Below are 22,287 nucleotides of genomic sequence, written 5' to 3' on the forward strand. Positions count from 1 at the left end.
CCTGCTTCTGTAAGCACAGCAGGAGTCAAACTGCATCAACAGCTTCTTTGGTTGTATAGCTCTAAGCCTCTTTTTAACCAGTTCTTCAACTTGCTTGGAAAAAATCTCCTCAAGCTCTTGTTGCGTGTCAAGTTGCACGTTCTTCTCTACACTGCCTCTACAATTCTACAGAGTTTCTACCACCATGCTTCAGGCTTTCCTCTTCTCGTTCCCAGCTTCCCTCCACAGCTTTGCTTTGGGGTCAGTAGTTCCTAAGAGCCTCAGCACAGGAACTCAGTAAGACAAAGCTGTCTTTCATTTAGACAATTACATTGATGCCCCTCTATCATCGTATTGCAAACCACTGGTCATGGGTATGGTCACTCCAGTAATCCCAATATAATTTTGGACATCCTGGGAGGGGTGGCAGAGCCAAATGCAGCTGCAGCATCTTTAAAAGGCTGAAGGGTGATTTGGAGATTTCCACAAAGCAGGAATCCACCTTGCAAAACCCATCATCCCAGCTGGTCAGCAAAGACTGGTCTCAACAAGCTGTTCAGAATGAGCTCCTCTCCAGCCACTCTTCTGCAATCCTCGCATCTGCCACCTGCTCTGTCATTAGCTCTTGGGCCATAGCCAAAGACTGTGGCAACACCTGAACTGCTAATTGGGCTATTGCAGCAGCACTAACAGAGCTGGGACGCCTCTGCCGGCCAAGTCAACTGCTCCAAGATGTGTCAGTATGCAGCCGGCACTCTCGCTGTGCTTGAAGCCCTCGGCACTACAATGCAGCGATGAGCGCCCACAGCTACGTGTCGTGCAGATATTTTTGCAAATGCTGTTTTGTTGCATGGAGGGCAGCCATTGCCAGACAGACAAGGCATGTGTGGGAAGTGGAGAAGACCGGGAGGAGCTGTGGAGGGGGAAAAAGGGGGATCAGCTGATCACAGGTAAATGACACAGGGGGAATGGGTCCAGCAGGAGGCAAAGGTGCTATAAGGAGACATATGGCTTCTCGCTGGTGGCAGAACTCTCCCTTGCACCCTCCTGCTGGCTGCTTTTTGCTCCCAGGATCAGGCCACAGTAGTTAGGGTAAATAATCCCTTGGAGCAATGAAGATAGAGAGGCAAGGGAAAGAAGGCTGGGGCTCTAGAGAAGGGTGCTTCCCAAGTTCCCCAGGTGGATGAGCTCCCACCTGGGAAATACCAGCATCCATGGTGGCATCAGCTGGTATCATAGCCAGAGAGTTGGGGAACGCTTCCACACTCTTGGGGTCTTCCTATAGCCTCTGGCAGCAGATGCGTGTAATGACAAACATTATAGAGATGCAGTTGCATCCGTTCACCTTCCTTTCCAGTTCGCTTGGTGAAGAGCATCTGCAAGGCAGAGCAGACAAACTCAGCTGCGGGCCAGCAGGAGCGTTTAACTCCCTGAGGTCCAACCTGCTTTGCTCGGCACGGTGTGAAGAGGCCAGCATACGCCCAGCACAAGCAAACACTTTGGGAGGACAGGCTCCAGGCAGGAGTGAAGCTAGCTGTGCCCCTGGGCAGGAGGCTTTTGAGTGGCTGTGAGGTGGAGAGCCATGGCCCTGCAGCCTGCTTTGCCAGTGGCAGAGCCTGGGAAGTCAGCCGCTGCCACTACAAGGTGAGTAACATTCTGCCAAGTGACAATTACCTCCAGGAGGAATCGTGGCTCCCTCTAGGAGCAGCTGTTACTAATTCCCCTCCCAAGATCTTCAGGTGAAGAGGGTGATGGGAGGAGAGGAAAAGCTCCCTGTGCATCCAGCTGGCAGGGCAGCGGCACAGCCTGTGATGGGGACCATTTTCTGTCTGCAGACCTTACAGGGAGAGGGGGCAAAATTAAAGACAGTAAATGGGGGCCCTTCTTGCTGATCGTACTTTCCTCAACAGAGCTGTATCACAGAAAAATACCTGGGGAAGATTTTTAATTTGTGACATCATAGCCAGTTCCCTGTATCTAATTCTGTTGAGGTCAACAGGCCTCACGGGATAAAATCAGCGGGGCTTTTCAATCAGGCAAACACATCAACACCCCCTTTTACCTCCCAAGCTGTGGAAACCAAAAGGCACCTTCAGCCACTTGCGGGAAGCTTTGCTGCACCACTGAGGCAACATTGAGACTTCTCCGGTGTGGTGCTGTGGGCTTGCTTTTGTGGCTCGCTCAGGATAACGTGCAATTCCCACCAGCTCTTGCAGCCCTACGTGGGCAGAGCAGCTCTGGGGAAGACACTTGCACAACTTTGCAGGACGCACCAGGTATGTTAAAGGAAGGTGTCCAGCCCCAACTGGTTCTGGGCTATGCAGATCTACAGGCCAGGCAAGAGAAGGGTCAGCACACAGTTACTAACACAAACCTCCACTTCCTAGCGATGCTTTGCAGATTACTGTTGTGGTCCTCAGAAGACCTCGTTCAACCAGTTCATCCTGCTTTCCAAGACAGCTCAGTCACAGGGGTCAGAGATCAATCGGGTGCTGCTGGAAGAGCCGTGGGTCCCTGCAGCAGCTCTTAGCAGTTACTCAGCATGTTCAGAGGAGTCAGCACACAGGTCTCAGGCACGCCACAACATAAAACACTGGGGCCAAGGATGGATGGAATCAGGTCCTTTCATAGCATTTTAAGGTGCACGTTGAGAAGCTTGGAGTTTTTCCTTAAAAATATAAAGCAGGAAAATCTCCTTAGCTATGATGTTATCTGTGCGCTGAATATGTATGTGACAAAGAGATGTGGTCAGTGGCTTTCTCTTGCAATAAGTACCAGTCTAATATGACTTTGACAGGGTACCTGCTGGTTAGATGCTGTATTACTCTCTGCTTCCTATGGAGCTGTTGCAGTCCCCACTATCACCTCTGTAACCATTGACTTTGGGAAGGTCTCTACTTATGTGCACTGGTTGGTCTAAAAATTCCCAGAACAAGTATCTCCATGGAGGAAAATAATATTTTTCAAAGAACACTGTGCTTTTGGAGAAGGGAATAACTCCAAGCTTAAAAATAAAGTCTTATCAGAATAAAATAATCCAGCTGGCTTTGTGTCAACAAAGTTAGTCTCAGTGGCCAAGTTTCTAGTTTGACGGACCGAGTGAGGTCTCTCTTGCATGGTTTTATATACTTGATCTGTGCTATGATTTATGAACTGCAATATAGGAAAGTTCCTTTGCTTATGTTTCCAAAAATCAGCAATTTGTGGTTCCCCGTGCTGACGTGTTAGCACTTAAGCTGTAGGTTATAGCATTCAATGCCCTGTCCAACAGTGCCGGCTTACGTAGCGAGACTGCTTTCCTCGGCAGTGCTGGGCACCTTCGGCTCTGCCTCCCAGCATCGCAGCCCACCTGTGCCTTTCGGGGTTTATTTTCTTGGATCCTATTTTTGTCTGGGTTTGTCAAGCCCTGTCCCTTCCCCAGTGGATGGCTGGCAATGGCATGGCTGCAAGAGATAAGTTGTCCTCCTGCAGTGTGTTTGCATCCTGTCCCTCCGCATCATCTCCTTTCCCATTTGGAGCAGCTCCCGGCGCTGGCGGGATCAGCATGAGGTGGCAGGAGACCGACGGGTGCTAGTCCCGGTGCTCATGCTCCCTGTGTGGTGAAGCCATGGCCTCTCCCTGAGTTTTGCTGTCTCCCTGTCTGTGCTGGAGGCAATGACAGTGATGTGCTCGGGCACCCTGTGACAGCTGGCAGTGTCCCCAGAGAGGACCCACTGTGTCAGGACCAGCCCAGAGGGAGAGTCAGGTGATTGTGTGTGTGACAAGCAGGGAGCCAGGCAGGGACAGGGAGGTTACGCTGGGCTGTGCCGGCCAGGAAGGAGACCTACAGAGCTGCCACGCATGCTGGGTCACCGGGAACATGCACTGTTTCACCGGCTGGTGAAGAGGGGAGTTCCAGCCTCCCTCACCTTCCTGAGATGTTTGCACCTGTGTGTAAACACCTCAGATGTCCCCAGGGGTGTTGTCCTCCTTCCATCTGCTCCTCAGTCCTTCCCTGGCTCATGGTCATGGTATTCCAGACACCTCTGCTGCTCCTCTCCCTCATGTTCTACGCTGTGCTGCCAGTCTGTTCCCCCAAGGATGCAAACACCAGTGCTCCCCTGGCAGGTGGGGTCTCTGGTTCCCTCCTGGTTTTCCTCTGTGCCCACGGCCCCTCACTTGCCCCATGCATTGTGTGAGGCTCCACGGGTGATGCCAATACGTCCTCCTGGCTGTGGCTGGGCACAGGCAGGGATGGAGGGTGACCCCAGTAGATATCGGAAAGGCGACCAAGGCCTGCTGTGATGTTGCTCAGGCCTCTGTGGGAGCCCAGAGCAGCACATGTTGACACTGAGCCTGACCGCAGGAAGATCAGGAAATGCAAAAGCACCTGTTGCTGAGGGAAGCTGGACTTGGCCCTTGCATGAATTTTCCGAGCTCTGCAACCGAGGCCCATGAAAGCAGTAATTCCTGCTGCAGCAACATCGCCCATTGCTCTCCCTACACATCACTTTGTGTGGGTCATTTTGGGTTTGGTTTTGGGTTTGGTTTTTTTTTTTTTTTTTTCCCCGATGAAAGCCCCAGCTGCACTTACAAGCAGTTTCTGGCTGATTCACTCGAAGGAAAACTTTGTCCTTGGTGGAAACACCCTGCCAAGTGGGAGGGACGCACTCCCTCCTGCAGATCTGCTTCCTTCAGCAGTCAAGCTGCACTGGCGGCATGGCAGGCTGTGCGAGGCCAACAAAAATAGGCAAGAAAACCCTTCAAGTAGGTCTCTGCAACTGCGGAATAACACGGGGACCACAAATGCCTCCTCAGCATTGGGGGAAGAGGAAGCAAGTTCCCTTACGCCTCCACCTGCACCATTCCCTGCCCTTAAAGCAGAGTGGCAAAAGTTGGCTCTGAACCTTCTTTGCAGAGATTTCCTTTTCCTAACCTGCTGCTGTGTCTCTGAGGGATTCTTGGGGACAAAAAATAAAATAGCCTGTTCCCGTTCCCATTCCCCTCCCCCTCCCCCCTGCCCCCAGCACATGCACTTACCATGCTGGACTCACTTTTGCCACTGGCAATGGCCAAGCACAAGTTGGCCCCTCACTGACCAGTATGACTCAAAAGCACCATGTGTGCCGGCCAGGGCTTCCCCTTCACCGGGGTGTCTTGGGGCTGGGGGCTGCAAGCTTCATTCTTCAGCAGCTTTATAAAAAGCAGACCAGGTTTCTGGAGGTGGCAATGCAGGCAGCAGCAGGGGGACAGCGAAAGAACAGTTCTGCAAGAGCCGGGGCAAATGTGTTCCCAGCCATGTTTGGATTGGAGCCCAGCCATAGAAACTGAAGGAAAAAGCACAAGGCTTGGGAGGCAGCTAACCTTGGCCACAGCCTGCCTCCGGGCTGCCTGCTCCGGCTGGGGATGCGTGTGGGGTGGAAAGACCTGGCCACCCCTCCGCCACAGTGCCATCAGCCTTGCCCCTCACAGGCACCGGGGCCGCAGGCAGCACCCAGGGCCGCTGCCACGTGAGCAGGGAGCAGGTGGCACTGGCAGGAGCACTCCTCAGGGATGCCAAGGACTCAGCAGGTCCCGGCCCTCCCACCGGCAGTGTTTTTCCACCTCGGTCCTGGCACGTCAGCAAGCGCTGAGGCAGGGGAGGCACCCGCTGTCGGTGGTGTTTGCACCGTGTTACTCAATCCCAATAATCCCAAATCTCCAGAAGCCTCTGGGGCAGTGGGAGATGCTCTCCCGCCGGAGCAAACTCAGGCTCTTTTGCTGGGCCTGTACGTAAGACAGCCCAGGGCACAGCTGCCTTACTGCCAGTTACTCACACTTGCGTAAGGCCCCCCCGCCCCCACCCCCCAGAACAGCCCCGTTTGTGTCAGAAACTGCTGCTGTCCCAGACTGCAAAGCCCAAGGCTGAAGCGTGGCATCTTCTACCCAAGTTGTCTCCTCCTTTCAGGCAGCAGCTGATCTGCTCAGTGACTCAAGCTGTGAGTTCCCCCTTAATAACGCAGTCCCCTGTGTCGATTGTCTGGCCGCCACCCCCGTGCCCCTCACACTGGAGGTTTCAGGAAACAAGTCCCACCTTCTTGCTGTGCCTTGCTGGAGCACCCTACCTGCGGACCAACTGGGGCGCTGCCCAAACACACGGCAAATGTCCCCACGGCCAGGTGCCACCCCGCACCAGCCGAGCGCAGGGCTCCAGCACCTTTCCTCTCCGAAGTCTGATGGAGGGCCGATGCCTGTCCCTGCGCACAGCTTCCAGGCGGGTGTTTCACCTCCCCACACCCTTCAGGCTCCCCGAGACAGCACAGGGGCAAGTGGCTCAGCAGGAACGCGCCTGTACTAAGCCTTTTCTCTAGTCGCTGCAAACTAACTGCAGGGCCTACTGCTCAGCGTACCTGCGCCCGTAAAGGGAAAGGCTCCGTGCCTCCCTGCGCCACAGCCCAGCAAATGCAGGGCAAGGATCAGGATGGCACATACTCACCCTTGATTTTCCATTTCCAGAAACATGTCTAAGGGCAACTGTTTGTGCATGCTTTAGATAAATGATTACAAGGGGGTTGAGACACAAAGGGGAAAAAAATAGTTTTGTTGCTTAGCAGAGTGTGACAGTCACGTGGCGTGCAGCAGGCACGAGCAGCAGCCCAGCTCCCAGGGCTCGCAAAGCCAAGGGCAAAGCAGCTCGAGCTCTTCCAGGAAGAAATTCAGGCTAGATGGGCTGAGGGGGTGTGGGCAAGTATAGCTAGCGAGAGCCAGCAGCCAGCATCAACTCCACGTTTGGTTTCCTCAAGTACATTCAGAGCAGCTCCCTTCAACAGCTTTTTAAGGAGGCGGTGTGGGGAGCTGCAAGCCTCCCCTTGAGCAGGAGGCAGCAGGAACACAGTGGGTCTGAGGAAGCTGGGTCACACAGCCATTCAGCACATGTGGGCCGAGACAGGCATTTCAGCATCTTCCTCTGCACAGAGGGGCCATCTCATCTTGTTTTGCTAAAAAGGTGCAGCTCCCTCTGACAGAAATTCTGATTAAAGCTGAGCAACAAGAGGTTAGAAAGAAAAATCAGACCATCATAGCCGCTTTTCTCATATCCAGCCTCGAGCCCACCCTGCTACGAGAAGTCACCTTGGATGAACATTCACAGTAGGGAGGATATGCACATGCATCTTGAGGCTTCCTTTACTTATCAAGTACTCGAGATACCCCAGGATAAACCCAAACTGGTTTCAGCAGAGAAACCAACCCCCCCCCAGCACCCCTTCTGCAGAAATCGTGGCCCAAGGAAGGCCTCCTCTACTCTGCAATGGCACCAGGCAGATCCCAGCCTGGACCCACAGGTGATGGCCCTGGCAAGCTGCCACAGAAGCTGGGTATTTTAGGAACTGCTGATTGACTGACCCCCCGGCCCCCCGCCAGAGGCACAATGCACCAAAGGCAGAGTCCTGCTCCCTCCCCTCCCCACCTCCCAAGGGAGCTGAATCACAGCAGGACCCGGGAAGGCCAGGCACACCACCACTTCTTCCTAAGCTGCTGCTATTCCTGGCACGGCAAGAGGTCAGAGACGGCTGCCCTCACCGTGTTGCGCAAGCCTGGGCATCACCCGGCTATTCCTAGCACAACGAAACCTGTGCTGGGCACGCCACAAACCAGCGACCTGGCCCGCAAGAGGAAGACGCCAAGCACAGGTTCATCCGAAGGCAGGCAGGGAGGGCTGCTGTGTCCCCCTCTGCCCAGGAACAGGCCGGGCAGAGGTGCTCTCTCCCCACCGAGCACACACCACATGACAACTGGTTATTATATCATGCTTTTAATACAAACTTAAAAAAATCTGGAACAATAGAAACTGTACAGATTTGATCAACCTTTGTTTTTTTTTTTGTTTTTAACTAAATCTGTAGACACACCAATGTCCTGTTCCAAAATATTGCACAACATTCTGAATACAAAACTCTTGATTGTATTCCTCCTTCGCTAAAGAAAAAAAAAAAAAGAAAAAAAAGAAAGACAGCAACCCCCTGGTTCCCCCTCTCAGTAGCCCCCTTCTCAGGAACCCAAGCAGAGCACACGCAGAAACCCTCCGCTCAGATACATCCAGATTTCTGTCCTCTTTCACTCCCTCTCTCCCGCAAGGCAACTGTCAATTCACTCCTTGGAGAGGGGCAGGAGGGAAAGGAGGGAGGCTGAGTGGGGAGAAAGGAATCTTCACCACTTCTTTTTTTTTTAAGTTTTTTTCCTGAAAAAATATTTTTCTCTCCTCTTTTTAAGAAAAAATCTTGAAAAGAAAAAAATTACAGTTTTTTTACGTTAGAAATATACATATATTATATATACCTCTTACATTTTACAAATGTAGCAAATTATTCAAATACAAACAGACATCAACAAAAAGAACACAAACCCATAAAAAATAAAAGTTAAAAAAAAATTTCTCTCTTCTCTTCCTAAGAAACCAGGTAAATTAGTGCAGGTTTTTAAAAAATAAAATTGAAGCTGAACGCCTACATCCAAGACTAGAAAAGACCTGAAAAGGCCATTAGTTTCCATTGCTGCCTGATGCTGGAGGAACATTTCTGAAGCACGCTTTTTTCCTTTTAAGTTACAAAGAGGTTGGTCCCTCCTCTTTTCCTCCTTCCACTCACACCACTGTTTTTAAAGCAGGTATAATACGTGTGGCAGGGCAAAGCGGCATCAAAGCTTCACACAGATAAGCGGGTGGCTGGGGGGCGTTCCCACCTCTCCCCTCCCTCCCTGTGCCAGAGGAGAGCACGCTGTCCCATGGCGGTGGCTCACAGATGGCTTCACCAGATGCAGGGACAGTGGGGGGCAACTGGACTGGGTCCCACCATTGGGGCTGAGCACCCCTCAATCCAGTGTGGCAAGTGGGCTGGCATTCAGCAGCACACTCCTGGGGAGAAGGACGGGGTGGCAGTAGTAAAGTCCGTAAGTAGGGGTTTAAAAAGAAAAAAACCCAAAAAGAAACAAGGGAAATCCAACAGCTTGGCCATTCCTCAGAACTCAACCTAGCCTGGAAACCTGAGGGCTGAGGCCACGGGCGCCGGTTTGAGGGAAGCTAGCTGGGCTCCACTCTCCTGGCCCACCTGCACTGGTCACAGCTCAACGGCAAGCAACCTGCTCGGGAACCTGCACCGGGCATGAGGTCAGGACTGTGTCCTCCCCAGTCACCCAGCAAGGGGAAGGGTGTGCTGGAGGCTCTCCTAGAAGAGCTCCGGGCAGTGGCAGCCTCCCCGGGACAGCCCGTTACGTCTGCAAAGGCTCATTGGCAACACAACTACAAGAAGGCTGAAGTGCCTTCATTTCAGGTTGAGGGAAAGGAACGGGAAAAGTTCAAGTTCAAGCCCATCTCCACTGAAACAGGGATGTCTTGGTAGAGCACATTGGTTCAACACATACAGAAGTGGGTTTCAGAGGGTGCTCCAAAGACATCCAAAGAATACCAAACCTCAAGTCTGGGAGGCAGCAAGTGAGCTTATTTATCTTTTAAACTGAGAACTTCAAAGACTGGAGTCTCATCATCTCCATCTCTATCCTCTTTGCACACTTCCATATTCCCACCACAGCTTCCAAGGAAACCTCCTTCCCACCTAGAGGGTCTCCACTTTGCCTAGGCAAGAAGTAGCCCTCCTTAGGCTTCCTACGAAGGTGAGCTTTGGGGTCCCTGACACAGAAGCAACCCAGCTGAAAAGCTGCGAACACCTGACGACTTGCAGCACATTGTCCTGGGGGAAGCTGCAGGGACATTCCTGGATCCCAGCCCTGCAGTGGGGAGGCACACGCTGGGATAGCCGCTTGCCTTCGGAGCGCCTGTCCCTGCTCTGGTCTAAGCCTGCCACCACCTGCACTGACATGATCTAGCTGGAACGATGAGCTTACACTAGGTGCTTCCCTTCCAGAACGGCCACCTCCTCCCACTCCTCCAGAAGGGCTGGGGAAGGGATTTAGGTGTATACCAGGGCTGAAAGCACAAACCATTGTGCCACCACTCAAGAGTGGCTTCAACAACATAGCCCGTTCTCTTCCTCAAAAGTGGTGCTGCCTCGCTAACTAAAAAGGAAGGAATTCCTGCTCAGAGACAAGATGATGAATTCACATCAGGAAATGAGAACTCAGACCTCAGACGCCACCCCAGGTGGATGCTGGTGCCTGCTCCTGGGGAGAACATCTGGGAAGTGGGGCAGGATCCAAGTGGGGTCACCTGGCTTAGCACCACCTCCCCAGCTGCAGGGACAGGCAGGTGATGTTTGCACAGCACAGGCTGTCACCCAGTGACTGGCCAGCCCCAAGAGGACAGAGAAAGGCCCCCTCAATCACATGCGGAAGGGGACAATACCCACTCAAAGCGCCGTCCTCCTACAGCCACGGCTGGAAGTGTAGATGAAGAAGGGAGCAGGAAGAAGCCATTTCACGGTAACGCTCTGCCCTCCCTGCTACGTGCTGGGAGGTGGTCAAGGAGAAGAGTTAGTGCTTTTCAGCACACAGACAGAACGGCTGACGCCAGCCCAGGCTGGAGCTACAACAGCACAACGGCCTACACCCGTGGGCACAGTAGATGCTCTCCGTCTACACGCAGAGCCGTAACAGAAAAAGCAAGTTCACCCACCCATTTCTGGCTAGCACGCAACAAAAGCGTGTATCTCCACTAACACTGACTCATCCTTTCCCTGTCCCTCCTCCAGCGAGGTGGTACGAAGACACCCCTACACCCAGGTTAGAAGGGCCCTGTGTCCAGCGCTGGGGGGTGGTGGGTGCAGGGAATCAAGAGCATTGTGACTTACTGGTTGCACCGGTCCTGGACTGGGGGAAGGGGGAACACAAACCAAAAAAATCCCAAGACTCATTTAAGCAGTAAAAAAGTGAGTAGGAAAAAAGCACAGGGACTGAGTTAAAAAACAAGTCAGTGCTTCAGGAGCGTTGCCAGCACAGCGCAACAACACTGGGCTCTCTCTTTTCCCAAGAAGCTATATTTATAGGATTTGAATATTTTCTGTATATTTCTATTTTTCTTCTCTCCCTCTTTTTCGTTTTGTTCTTGTTTTCCCCCCCTCCCCCTCCCCGCCCCAGAATACTCTCCTTCCTTGTGTTCAGTTGGCCAGGACGACAGGCTGGAACGACTGGCTGGGATACTGCATGGCATTCAGGTTGTAGCTGAGTCCTTCCACAAAGGGAGACTTCTCCAAAAAGAGGCTGCTGGTGCTGCCACCGAAGACCTGAGCCATATCAAAGGTACCACCCGTGCCGGTGTTGAACTGCGATGCCGGTGGCATGCTGCTGGCCTGGCTCTCACTGGCAACACCATCGAAGAAGAGACTGCTGGCTCCCGGCGACCCGCCGTTGTAAACAAACTCCTTGGCGTTGGGGGAGAGCTGTGACTGTGGGGCTTGGCTCCCAGCGCTCCCGATGAAGTTCAGAGAGTGCATAGACAGGGAGAGGCCCTTGTGCTTCAGCAGGTTGGTGGTGGGAGACCTGACCATCCTCGGCTGCTGCCCAGCCCCTGCTCCACTGCCCCCTCCTCCAGCTCCCCCACCCTTCTTCATCTTGGTAGAGCCGAACTTTGTGGCAGCAAAGGTGGCAGTGGTGAAAGTGATGGGCTGGGCAGAGCGAGGGATGAAGGTGGGGCTAGGTGACTGGCCGAAGGAGGGGGACGGAGAGTTGGACAGCGAGTTGTCCTGGCTGCCGATGGGGACAAATACCTGGGCATCAGGGTTGAAGCTGCTCTTGATTTCTTTGTCCAGCTCTGCAGCGCTGCAGCCCTCGCTGTCATCCAGGTAGAGGACCTTAACAGAACCCTTCTCACCGATCTGGTAGGAAACCTCAAAAGGATCGATCCAGACACTCAGCTCTTCCGGCACATTGGCACGCACATCATCCACAGCCAGGCCACTCCGCTTGGCTGCCAGCTCCACCACCGGATCCACCGTCTCCCCTATATGAACACAGCGATAGCCAGATCCCTTCAGAGGCTTCTCTGGGTACCAGTGACCCTCATATTTCTTCTTCAGCAGGCGCTCTAGCTCCTCACCAAACAGGTCTGCCCGCCTCCGAGGAAGCTTGTTGTACAGGTATGAGATGATGAAGTTAAGAGCAACTTTGATCTCCAGATGCATACTCCCTTCGCAGCAAGCAAGTCAGGGCAGCGTATTAAAAGAGACAAAATGACACACGCATAGACAAGATTTGGCTCCAAATAAACCTAGGGAAAGAGAGAAAAGGATGGATGAAAACAAGAGAACACAACAGCTCTGACCTGTTGGCATAAACAGCCATGCCTTTTCATTAACAAAAGCAGAATGAGCAGTCTTAACACTTAACAAGCAGCAACGCTCTCTAGGAAGGTCACCCCAAATCTACTGGCCCTCAAAACAGAGAGATGCTGGTGGGAAGGGAGTCTACCTGCTCCTCTACTGGAGAAACAAGGGTGTAGCTACTACCCGCACACCGATACGTACGTTATACTAACCTTGCTGCCAAGTACCACTACTGAAACCCAGCAGGCTAACTGTCTGCTCTGGCAGAGCTACTTCAGCACATCTAACACACCTCTCTATGCCCTGGCACTCAGCTGCTTCCAGCACAGCTCACCTGCACAGGCCTCTCCAGAACATAAGTGCACCAGACTTGTGACTCGCTCAGCAACTTGTGCAGAGATCCACTCAGGCTCAGGACTGCAGGGCCAGCCTCTTGTCTGGGAGGCCAGGTGGTTGTGCCAGGTGCTGCGTCCTGCTGGCACAAGTGCATAAGGGACAAGAAGGAGCGAGGGAGGGTGCTCAGGCACCAGCTGCCAGTCCATGTTTACTATCCCCTTGACTTGCAGGCTCATATCTTCTTAATAAGTGTACCCAGTTGAGGCTCTGCCTAGCTGCAGGGCTAAAATCCCAGTTTAATTCAGCTGAGGGGGGAAGAGAGGGACAGGAAATGCGCACAGGGTCACAAAGCACAGGCACGCCAACAGCCTGTCCAATACAGTTCACATCGCTTATCCCTGCACAGAGGGAAGATGAGCTCTGCCAGGATCAGGTACCTACTTAATAAAAAGCTGAAATTGCTTGCCAAAGACTGAAGTAATCCTCCCTCTCTCCCAAGGAAGTCTCTGAAGTGGAAGGAGCCCACAAAAGCACAATGCAAAACCACAACACTCAGCTCTCCCAATTATACACAGATTTGCAATGTTCGTCTGGGTACAAAAAAACCCCTCAGGTAGGTCAGCACCAAGCTCTGTCACCCATCCAAAGAAAATGAATCCCACAGATATTTTAAGAGGAAGCGCACTTCCAGTAGCCTCCACGCCTCTCCAGAGGGAAGCAGAATATCCAGTTTTTAATTGGCAGCTTAGTCAACAGGCTGCTCTGTCTTCAGCTGCCCTCACCTTGCTCAAACAGACACACTGTGTTCAACTGTCCTCCTAAAATGGGCTTCAGGGATGCTCTCACGCAGCGCTCAAGCCAATGTTTACAGTGTGTGCCAATTTTTTGGGGGTGGGGATGGAGTACAAACATACTGTGTCAGCATTCCCCTGGAAAACCAGGAATCCCAGCAGCACAACCAGGCATCCACCCTGGCCTAGGTCAGGAGGAAGAAAAAACTGACCAGACTTCTTTGCTTGGTCTAGTTTAGCGGACAAGAAGGATTAAATAAATTTTTAAAAGACACTCTCAAATATTTTGAGGCTTCATTACAAAAAAGCAGGGGCAGATACTACGTTTTTCTTGTACTAGTCTGAGTTCAAAGAGGCTTGGCTTTAGAATTACGGTAACCAGAAACAGATCCCACACCTCAAGTCTGCCAACAAGGAGGTTGGTTCTGGAAGGAATTCCCTCCGGGTTTGACTCGGCAACAAGAAAAAGCACAGGAAGGAGGGGATAGAAAAGAGAGAAAGAAGTCTTGCCTTTAAAACCTGCTTTAAGGAATTACTGTAGTGTTAACAACTTCTGTTAGGTCACAGAGACCTGACTAAGCTCAAATAAGAACAGATGAGAAATAAGCAACCAGAGTTTTTCAGAGAACAGCAAGGAGAAGCCATTTTCAGAAGGCAAGAGTCTCAGCATGGAGACAGAGCATTTTCCAGAGAAAACGGCATGAAGCAAACCCCTAGAAGAGCACACCTAAGTGTTAACAACTTAGATGGCCCATACTACCTCAAGGGGCAGATTACATGGAGCCCTCTCACTCCTTTGGCTTTGACGCATCCAAGAGGACGGTCTGGGATCTCAGCAAGTTAAGCAGGAAGAGAACAAACAGCCAGTTTGTAAATCTTTTCATCTCATGTGATAAATTCTAATCCAGATCTGAAATCTATTAAAAAATTAGAAATTGCAGACTGGGAAAGAAGCAAAGGCCAGAATTTGTTACCACCTTATTTGCAACACAAACACCTCAACACACTTTGAGCAGCGCATATCCTCACCAACCTGCAGAAAACAATGAGGAGATACAATTATAAACCGTTGCCTCATTGTTTTTTTCTTTTCTTTAAGAAGTACTTCCCCCTTCCTAAAAGGGAAATACTCTGTACTTTGATTATGAAAGAGGCAAGTTGATTTGCTTAATAATACCAACAGATGCCAAGGTAGCTGCACACAGCCGATACTTGCAGAAGGCACAAAGAGTCAGAGACACCACTGACTCCTCTCAGGTTGTTGACATGGTAAGACGTGCTCCAGTAGGACCCTCTCGATCTCCTTCTACTGCACCAAGATGTGATAATAATAATAAAACAACAACTGGAGCATCACGGCACCAAGACAAAAACCAACTAAATATCAGTTGTAAAAAGCATTCGGCAAGCACTCCATAAAGAGAGGCTTGCCCACGTTGCCGGCATTTCCAAGTAAAGGCTTACTCGTACCACGGGCAGCACACCGAGGTGCCGGCAGGGAACAAAGGGCTGCTCCTCTGCTCTGCGGAGGGAAGGCAGGAGCCCCCCAGACCCCCCGGCTACCAGCACGGCGATGTGCCGAAGGAGAGCGACCGAACAGCCGCTTGCATCAGAGGAGACCAAACACGGGAACGATGCCCTCTTCTCCTCGCCAGGCAAACACGGCAGGTGACCTTGTGAATATCCCTCCCAGCTCCTGGCGGAGGCCTGGGCCCCGCCTCACCCTCACCAGCGGCGTTCCCCGTCTGCCAGGCGACCCGTGGCCCCGCAGCAGGCCCTGCCGGTCCGGAACGGAGGTCCTTTCCCGCCCCCCCTCCACGGGCGGCGGAGGGGCTGCCCCGACCCGAGGCGGGCGGCCGGCCGCCCCCTTCCCCAGGAGAGCGGCTATTCCCGGTGACCCGGCCGGCCGGCCCCGGGAGAGCGGCCATTCCCGGTGACCCCCGTGCCCGCCCCCTCCCCGCCGCGGGGCACCCTGGGAGCTGCAGTCCTCGCCCCCCCTCACGCCCCGCGACCTACTTCGCCCCTGGACTACGCCTCCCGCGGCGCCCCGCGGCCGGCCCGGCCCGCCGCTCTCCCCGCCGGGGCAGGGCGCAAAATTTTCCACAGCACATGCGCCCTGGCGGCCCGCCCGCCCTGGCGCTGCCCACGACGGGAACACGCCCCACCGCCCGGCGCTCGGGCCCGCCGGGCAGCCGCCCCCCGCTTCCCTTCCCTTCCCCCCCTCCCGGCAGGGACGGGCAGGCGCGTCCCCACCCCGCAGCGGCCGCCCCTCGCCCCACGGCCGTAGGACGGAGTCTAGGAGGCCACAAGCTCCGTGTCCGTCCGTCCCCTCCCCCGCTGCCTGTCCCCGTCCCGCCGGTGGGGCACGCAGGGTCGCAAACAAGGTCCCCAACAGAGCCCTTCGGCGGAGGGGGGGTGGGTCTCCCCGCCAAAGGCGAGCTCCCGGCCCCGCACACCGGCGGGGCACGGCGGCGGACCCCAAGGCCTGCAGGATCGGGGAGGGGGGTGGGGGCGTGTGGGGTACAGCCCAGCCCGGCCCCAGCAGCGCCTTTGTTGTCGCCGGGCTTCTCCCCCCTCCCGCCCCGGAGCCGCAGGAGCTGGATCCGCCGTGCGGGAAGGGAGACACCCCGGTGACACCACCACCCCCCCCCCGGCAGCCCTGGCAGCCCACCGCCACCCCCGGGCCCAGCCTGCCCTTTTCGGGGCTGCTGGGACTGAGCCGCACCCCATCCCCCCATACGGCTAGAGGGGGCCCAAACAAAATGGTGAACTGGGGCACTGCAAAGCGTCACCGACCTAATGACTTTCGCACACACCCACCACCCCGAAGCCCCATTGATCCCCCACCCGGGGCCCGCAGCTGCACAGTCGCTCCACAGACGGACAAATTACTCCCGGGCGGGGAGCAGGGCAATGAGCCCGCTCAGGCCGAGCCCACAAAGGGGATGTGGGCTGGGAACACTCGGCCCAAGGATGAAGGGGGGGGGGGGGGGGGGGAAGGGAAGGGAAGGGAAGCACTCCCGGCCCCACTTACTTCGTCCTCGGCTCCAGGGCCGGCAGCTGGTGGCGGCTGCTGGGGGCCGTGGGCGCTGCCGGCAGTTGCCCGGACAGTGCGTGCAGGTCTCTGCCCCGTCCCGTCCCCTCCCTCGTCTTATCCCCGGCGGTGCGGTTCCTCCGCGGGGCGGGCCCGGGGGCTGCAGAGCGGGCCGAAGGCGGTGCGGAACGCCCAGAGGTGGGGGTACGGGTACCAGTGCCTGTGTCGTCGCCGTCGTTGTCGTCGCCGCCACCTCCCCTCGACCCGCCACCCCGCAGCCACCCGCGCCCTGGCCCCAAGTGAGCCAACTCACGGCAAACTTTCACCCTTAGCAACCCCGCGCAGGGATCCGCGCTCCCGCCCAGCGTGATGCGGTCGCGGAAGGCGGGCCGGAACTACTTCCCCGCCCCTCGCCGCCTGCTCGGCCTCGCCGCCCGCAGCGCCCCGGGGACGAGGGGCGGTTTAATTCCTTTTCTGTGTCCCCGCTGCCGGTGCAGCAGCCGCAGCGGGGGGCGCTGCCAGCCGCGTGGCACCGAGGGCTGCCCCAACCCTGGGCGCCAGGGGAAGGAAGGGACAGGGGCTTTAGCGGGGATGAGGCTTGACCTGAGGATTTCCCCAAGCGGCTTAGCCTGAGGCGGGGAGGGGCTCACAGCGAGGTGATTGAACGGGAGCGGAGAGGGCAGGAAGCGGCCGGCATTTTTTCCTCGACGTGTACTCGGCAGCAGTCACCACAGAAGGCCAGAGGGCCTGGTGCTGTTCATGCCCCGGCTCCGTGACAGTACCGGCCCTGGGGGATGACAGGGGCCCCGGGTGATGCGGGCAGCGAGAGGGAACAGGCGGGCGATGTCTTCCGAGAACTCCTGCACTGGAAGCCCCGAGCCCCACTAACGGCACGGGCAGGACAGCTTTCCCCCAGAAGGGTGCGAGGAGAACTGGCAACCTCGGCTCCTTCCCACACTGCAAACCTCTCGGGATTCCCGGGCCTGCGACACGGTGGGGGGCGGGCCCATCGCCTCCGGGGACAACGGGGCAAGGCTTACCAGTGTCACCACAGGGAGGGCAGGAGCAAGCACAAACCACCCCTACTGCCCCGTGCCCAGCACCCCGTTGCAAGGAGATCGCCTCGGCCCCGCCAGCACCGCTCTCCCCTCCCCGCGGAGCACAACCCGGGGACTACTTTGTCGTCGCACGTCCGTGCGCCTCCGCCTTCAGCAGAGGGCCGGCCCGGCCGCGGCGGAGAGGAGGGACCTGCAAGGTGTGCGAGCGACAGCCATGCTAAAAATAACAGCGGCGTGTTAGCAACAGCTTTCTCATTGGCTGGCCGGACCCGGCGGCGGCTGCGGATTGGTGCGCTGCCTCAGCCAGTGAGCCGAGGGGGTGTGCGCAGGGGGGCGGCGCCGGGCGTGGCGGCGCCGGGAGTTGTAGTCGCCAGGGCGGCCGCGGCTTGTCCCGGGGCTCCGGCGGGGCGGCTACGCAAACCGGCGTTGCCTGCTGCCCTGGGAATAGGCCAGCCATGGAGATCATCGCTCCCAGGGCCACCTAGGCACCGGCCTGAGGCACCGGCGGATGGGGGGGCACCTGCTCCCCCACGGGCTGAGCCTCTGCTGCCTGCTAGCAAGCCGGCAGCCCTCACCTAGCACCGCACAGCTTTTTCTTCTGCAAGTAAAACTCAACAACGAAGCAAACCCAAGTGAACTTGCTTTGGGGTAGAAGGCAATACCGGGCACAATAACAAATAGTCCCCTAAAGCAGCCACGTGCAGCAAAGCGTTACGGTGCTGGCTGTATTTTTCTCATGTATAATACTGCCATGTTTAAAGGGTGCTGGCTGCCAGCACACGCAGCTCTGCGCTCTCTGTGTTAAACCAGACTTAACACTAGTTCTAAGGAAAACAAAGATAAAAAAATACCTGCCAGCACCTACATGCTGTGTATTTTACAGTCCAAGGCCATCGCCTTGGACAGGCACCACTTTCAAAGGGCTCTCTATCCATGCGTAAGGCAGCTTTTGATCCAAGTAAAGATCCAAACAAACAGAAAGGACACCAAGAATGCGTTTCCAGGCTCTCCCAGCCACGTGTCAGGCATCTTCTTCAGAGCTGACACAAGCAGACCAGGGAGGGAGAAGCGGTCTCAGTAACAAAGCCACTACCACAGTCCCTGTTGCAGCAGAGGTAGTTTGCTTGGCCTGTGAAATGTCCTGTTTGCCTTTGTTATGAAGAATTCCTGAGAAAATGTGCAAAAATACAAAGTTCCTCTCTTGCCCTGCTTCCACAACAACCCTCAGGCATCTTCTGGGTTTGGTTTGTCCTTCCTCACTCAGTATCCCTTTACCTCAGGTACTGCCCTTGCTGCTGAAGATGACTTCTTTCGAAGCCAGTCATCAGCATGCACCAAGAAATCTGTTAATGCTCTCCTTCCTAGCCATGGTGCTACAGCAGCTGTCCTTCTCATTTTCCCACTGATTAAAGAAAAAACCCAACAACTTTTGAAGTTGTTTCTTTTTCTGCAGGGGAAGGGGAAGGAAGAGAAGGGGAAGATTTATGAGAGCTATTATGAGCAGCCTTATTTTCATCACTCCTAGTTTAAAAGGAATTTAGTTACAAAAGAACACTTTTTTTTTTTTCTAATACTCCCTCGCTTTGCTGGAAACAAAATCATGCTGTCAGCCAGAGATCAGTAAATTAAAATGACTGCGCTATTTTTAGCATCATTAAGAAAAAAATGGCAATTACATTTCTAAAATTCTATTGTTGCTTTAATAAGGTGTTACTAAGAGGGTGTTACACATTAGGGCTCTTTAAAATACTTGCACCTTGACCATGCTCCTTTAATTATCGCGTTGCCCCAGTACACATGCAGGCAGAGGAATTCTGTCACAGTATCCACTCATGCATTCTCAGCCATTTGGCTATTACGTCAAAGCAAAGCTACCGAATCACGTGTGCGCAGCGAGGGGAGGAATCGCCAAGCTGCCAGGACAGAGCGCATTTTGCTAGGTTATTTAATGCCAAGGAAGGGCAGTCAGGTTATAATCGGGCATAATTAACACTGCCATACCCTGAATCCTCTTTACATTCATGTCACATGACAGCCTCAAGGAAATGAAAAATTCTTTCCTGCTATTGAAACGGGCAAACAACATCTCCAGCTGATCCCCTTAACGAGAAAATAACAGCTCCTGTGCAGATAAGGTTTCAGAGGCAGGATTTTCTCTACACGGCTCCCACAAGGAAACCTCACAGGCAGACTTCAGGCCTTTGCCTGCCTTTGGTTTGTTTGGGGTTTTGGGGGGTTGTTTTGGTTTTTTTTAAAAGACAGGTAATGCTTTGTCAAGACAAGGTCTAGGTGATGCAAAGGACCAGAGAGGTTGTTACAGAGCTATTTCCTGAGTTCGGTTGTAGCTGAGGCTGGTAGTTGTTCTGAAGAGGCACATCATAGGGAACATCCACATTTCAGAACACGGTGATGCCTTTTTAGTACTAACAACAAAAAGCTGATGACTTAACAGGCCAAGAGGTCCCATGTTCCCCTCCCCTATATAAATATTTGAAATAAAGGGATTTTTTACTTATTACCTAAGTAAATGTATTCATGTGATTAAAGAAGAAAAAAGCAATAACCCTACCTGGAAAAGTAATGGCAGGGATTAGCTCAGTGCAATTAGGATTTGCAGGCAGCACCACAGAGTTCAGCAGCCACACAGCTGCCACTGTCCCTCCCTTCCTCCCTTGCAGTTGTCATGCAAGCGCTTCACAGCTGGCAGCCAGGAAGCCCCTGAATCAAGCTGCTTAAGACTCCAAGGTCTGATGAAGCCCTTCCAGAGCCTGGCAGGCACTCAGCAGCAGGACACTCTTGTCTCATTGCCCCCCTGCAGGGAAGCTTGCCCTTTTAGCATGTGCTCTGCTCTCCAGTACTGTCAGGAAATCTTCTACCGGACAAGTACTTTAAAATCCATTTAGGTAAAAAATACTGCACTTTTCTAGGGTCCATGCCTAGGTTTCATTTGCTGGTGAACCGAAATCATTACTACACATGCAAGGCTGAGGTTTTTTGGGCTACCTAACTGTATCCATTACCCTCGTCTGAATTAGCAGCTTCAGGGCAATGTCCCATCCACACTCTGAAAAGACCAGAAAGGCAGCGGTGCTGAACTGATCTGAGCACCAGCAGCATTTGGCATTCTCCCCACAGCTGTCTAAGCAAACAAGGCAAAGGGGAAAAAGCCTGTCCCTCCCTCTCTCCACCTGCCCAGTGACTCAGAACAGCTAGAAATGGCAGCTTAATGCTCATTGCTGCCAGAATACAGACCGATATACCCAGCAGTCGAGAGCGAGGGCACCGGGAGTGCCAAGTAAGTACGCTCAGCGGTTTCTGGGGTGGGGGAAGGGATGGGGACACTCGTATCTCTATAGCAACCCCTGCCTGGCTGATCCTGCTAAATGATCGGGAACAAGGGCTGCTCTAAAATTAGATCTTCTAGTGATCCCTGCACCAGTGGCAATAATTGCAAGTCAAAAGAAATAATTTAAACTTCATTTCCCTCTACTTTCACCAAGCAATTTTCATTATCTTAAAAACTTCTGGGAAAGAAAAAAATATGTACAAACCCTCTGCGTTCCTAGTATGATAATTCGGGTGGCCTGACGGAGAGCAAGTGATAAATTCTGGTTGAAGTGATAAAGTTCCAGGTACAAAAAAATCTGCATGTCATGCCTTGCTTTTAAAGAAATACCAAATTTAACACAGCTGATAATGGCTCTGACATGGGCTTCCCAGTCAGGAACAAGAGGCAGCTGCTTATTCAGGTAGAACTGCTTTGAGAGAGTGGGTTTGCTGGAACCAAAGAACCAGTTTGCTCTGAACATCTTGGCAAATGGCATCCATGTTACTAAAAATTAACCAGAAGCTGTGTAAGGAAACCATGGTGCAAGGAAGAAGACGTACAGATACTCTCAGGACTGCAAAAAGCTTGGAAGAGAAACCTGACAGAATTAATAGCTGAGGGATGGAGAAGCAGGAGCAGCTGAGAGAACTGTAGGATCAGTCACAGCTAGAGTCAGCTGCAGCAGGAAAAAAATTACTTTAAGTGAAGGAAGATCACAACTTGCCTGCTTGTTTTCCCTCTTATCTGAAACATCTAAATAGCTGGAGCAGGTAAAAGAGGTATTTAAGCCAGAAAAGAGGTAAAGGAATCAGTACTAGCCTCAGGCGAACAACTGAAATCCTGGAAAAGGCATAGAACAGGCTCTGCACACCCATCTCTGTGCAAAGAGAATCCTGCTACTGTAGCGCACACTCTGCTTAGGCTGTGGAAGACTAAGACAGGGCATGCTGAGCTAGGACCCTAATTTAACCATCTGCAGAGCACACATACTAGTAGGAAACTCAGTTCTGCTTCTGCACGAAGGCACCAGTTCCCAGATCTCTGCTGAGCCAACAGACCGCTTTTAGCCTGTACCGGTATTTGACAAACAAGCAACCTCTGGTTTTCAGCATGCATATGGCTAATAGCCTAGAACACAATAGTTGGTTTCCAGTTACAGCAGGGAAGGCTTTAACTTATTCACAAGAACAGGACAGCGAGTCAAATAGCTTAGTAGGTTTTAGAAAGGGATTGGATGTTTGCATGGTGAAACAACATCCACAGCCGTATTAGCTAGGATAAGGGTTACAAGCTCAGCGATCCTCATGCTATGGGACAAAATGATCAGCAGCTGGGATCACAGGCAAACAAAAGCAATAGCCATTCCCTGAAGCTCCTTGTAGCAAGGTCACGTGGCCATAAGCAGACAGTGTCAGAAACCAGATAACCCACTGTGCAGTTCTAGCTGGGGTAATCCTGTGCATCCCCAGAAAACTCCAGAGGCCAGGCACAGAATGAACCGGAGAGAAATGCTTGTTATACAAAAGAATTAAAA

At 53.5% G+C, this 22,287-nt stretch overlaps 1 protein-coding gene across 3 annotated transcripts; it reads right to left on the reverse strand.

Annotated features, from left to right (window-relative positions):
• Positions 1-7,734: 7,734 nt before the first annotated feature.
• Positions 7,735-16,849, reverse strand: TOB2 (transducer of ERBB2, 2). Of its 3 annotated transcripts, XM_040595681.1 has the most exons (3): positions 16,368-16,849; positions 12,541-12,678; positions 7,735-12,151 (listed from the first exon to the last, which is right to left on the reverse strand). In XM_040595681.1, the coding sequence occupies exon 3, from the start codon at positions 12,063-12,065 to the stop codon at positions 11,043-11,045; it is 1,023 nt and encodes a 340-aa protein (XP_040451615.1). In that variant the 5' UTR covers positions 12,066-12,151; positions 12,541-12,678; positions 16,368-16,849; the 3' UTR covers positions 7,735-11,042. The 3 variants fall into 3 exon arrangements, with proteins under 3 accessions (XP_040451615.1, XP_040451614.1, XP_040451616.1); XM_040595680.1 differs by lacking the exon at positions 12,541-12,678 and having other exon boundaries at positions 16,368-16,848; XM_040595682.1 differs by lacking the exons at positions 12,541-12,678; positions 16,368-16,849 and adding an exon at positions 15,063-15,259.
• Positions 16,850-22,287: the final 5,438 nt, after the last annotated feature.

This window comes from Falco naumanni, chromosome 5 (genome assembly GCF_017639655.2).
Source record: "Falco naumanni isolate bFalNau1 chromosome 5, bFalNau1.pat, whole genome shotgun sequence".
NCBI lineage: Eukaryota > Metazoa > Chordata > Aves > Falconiformes > Falconidae > Falco > Falco naumanni.

Bases quoted from the DNA above. Each gene is read 5' to 3' on its own strand.
- TOB2 (XM_040595681.1), bottom strand. From the start codon at position 12,065: ATGCATCTGGAGATCAAAGTTGCTCTTAACTTCATCATCTCATACCTG.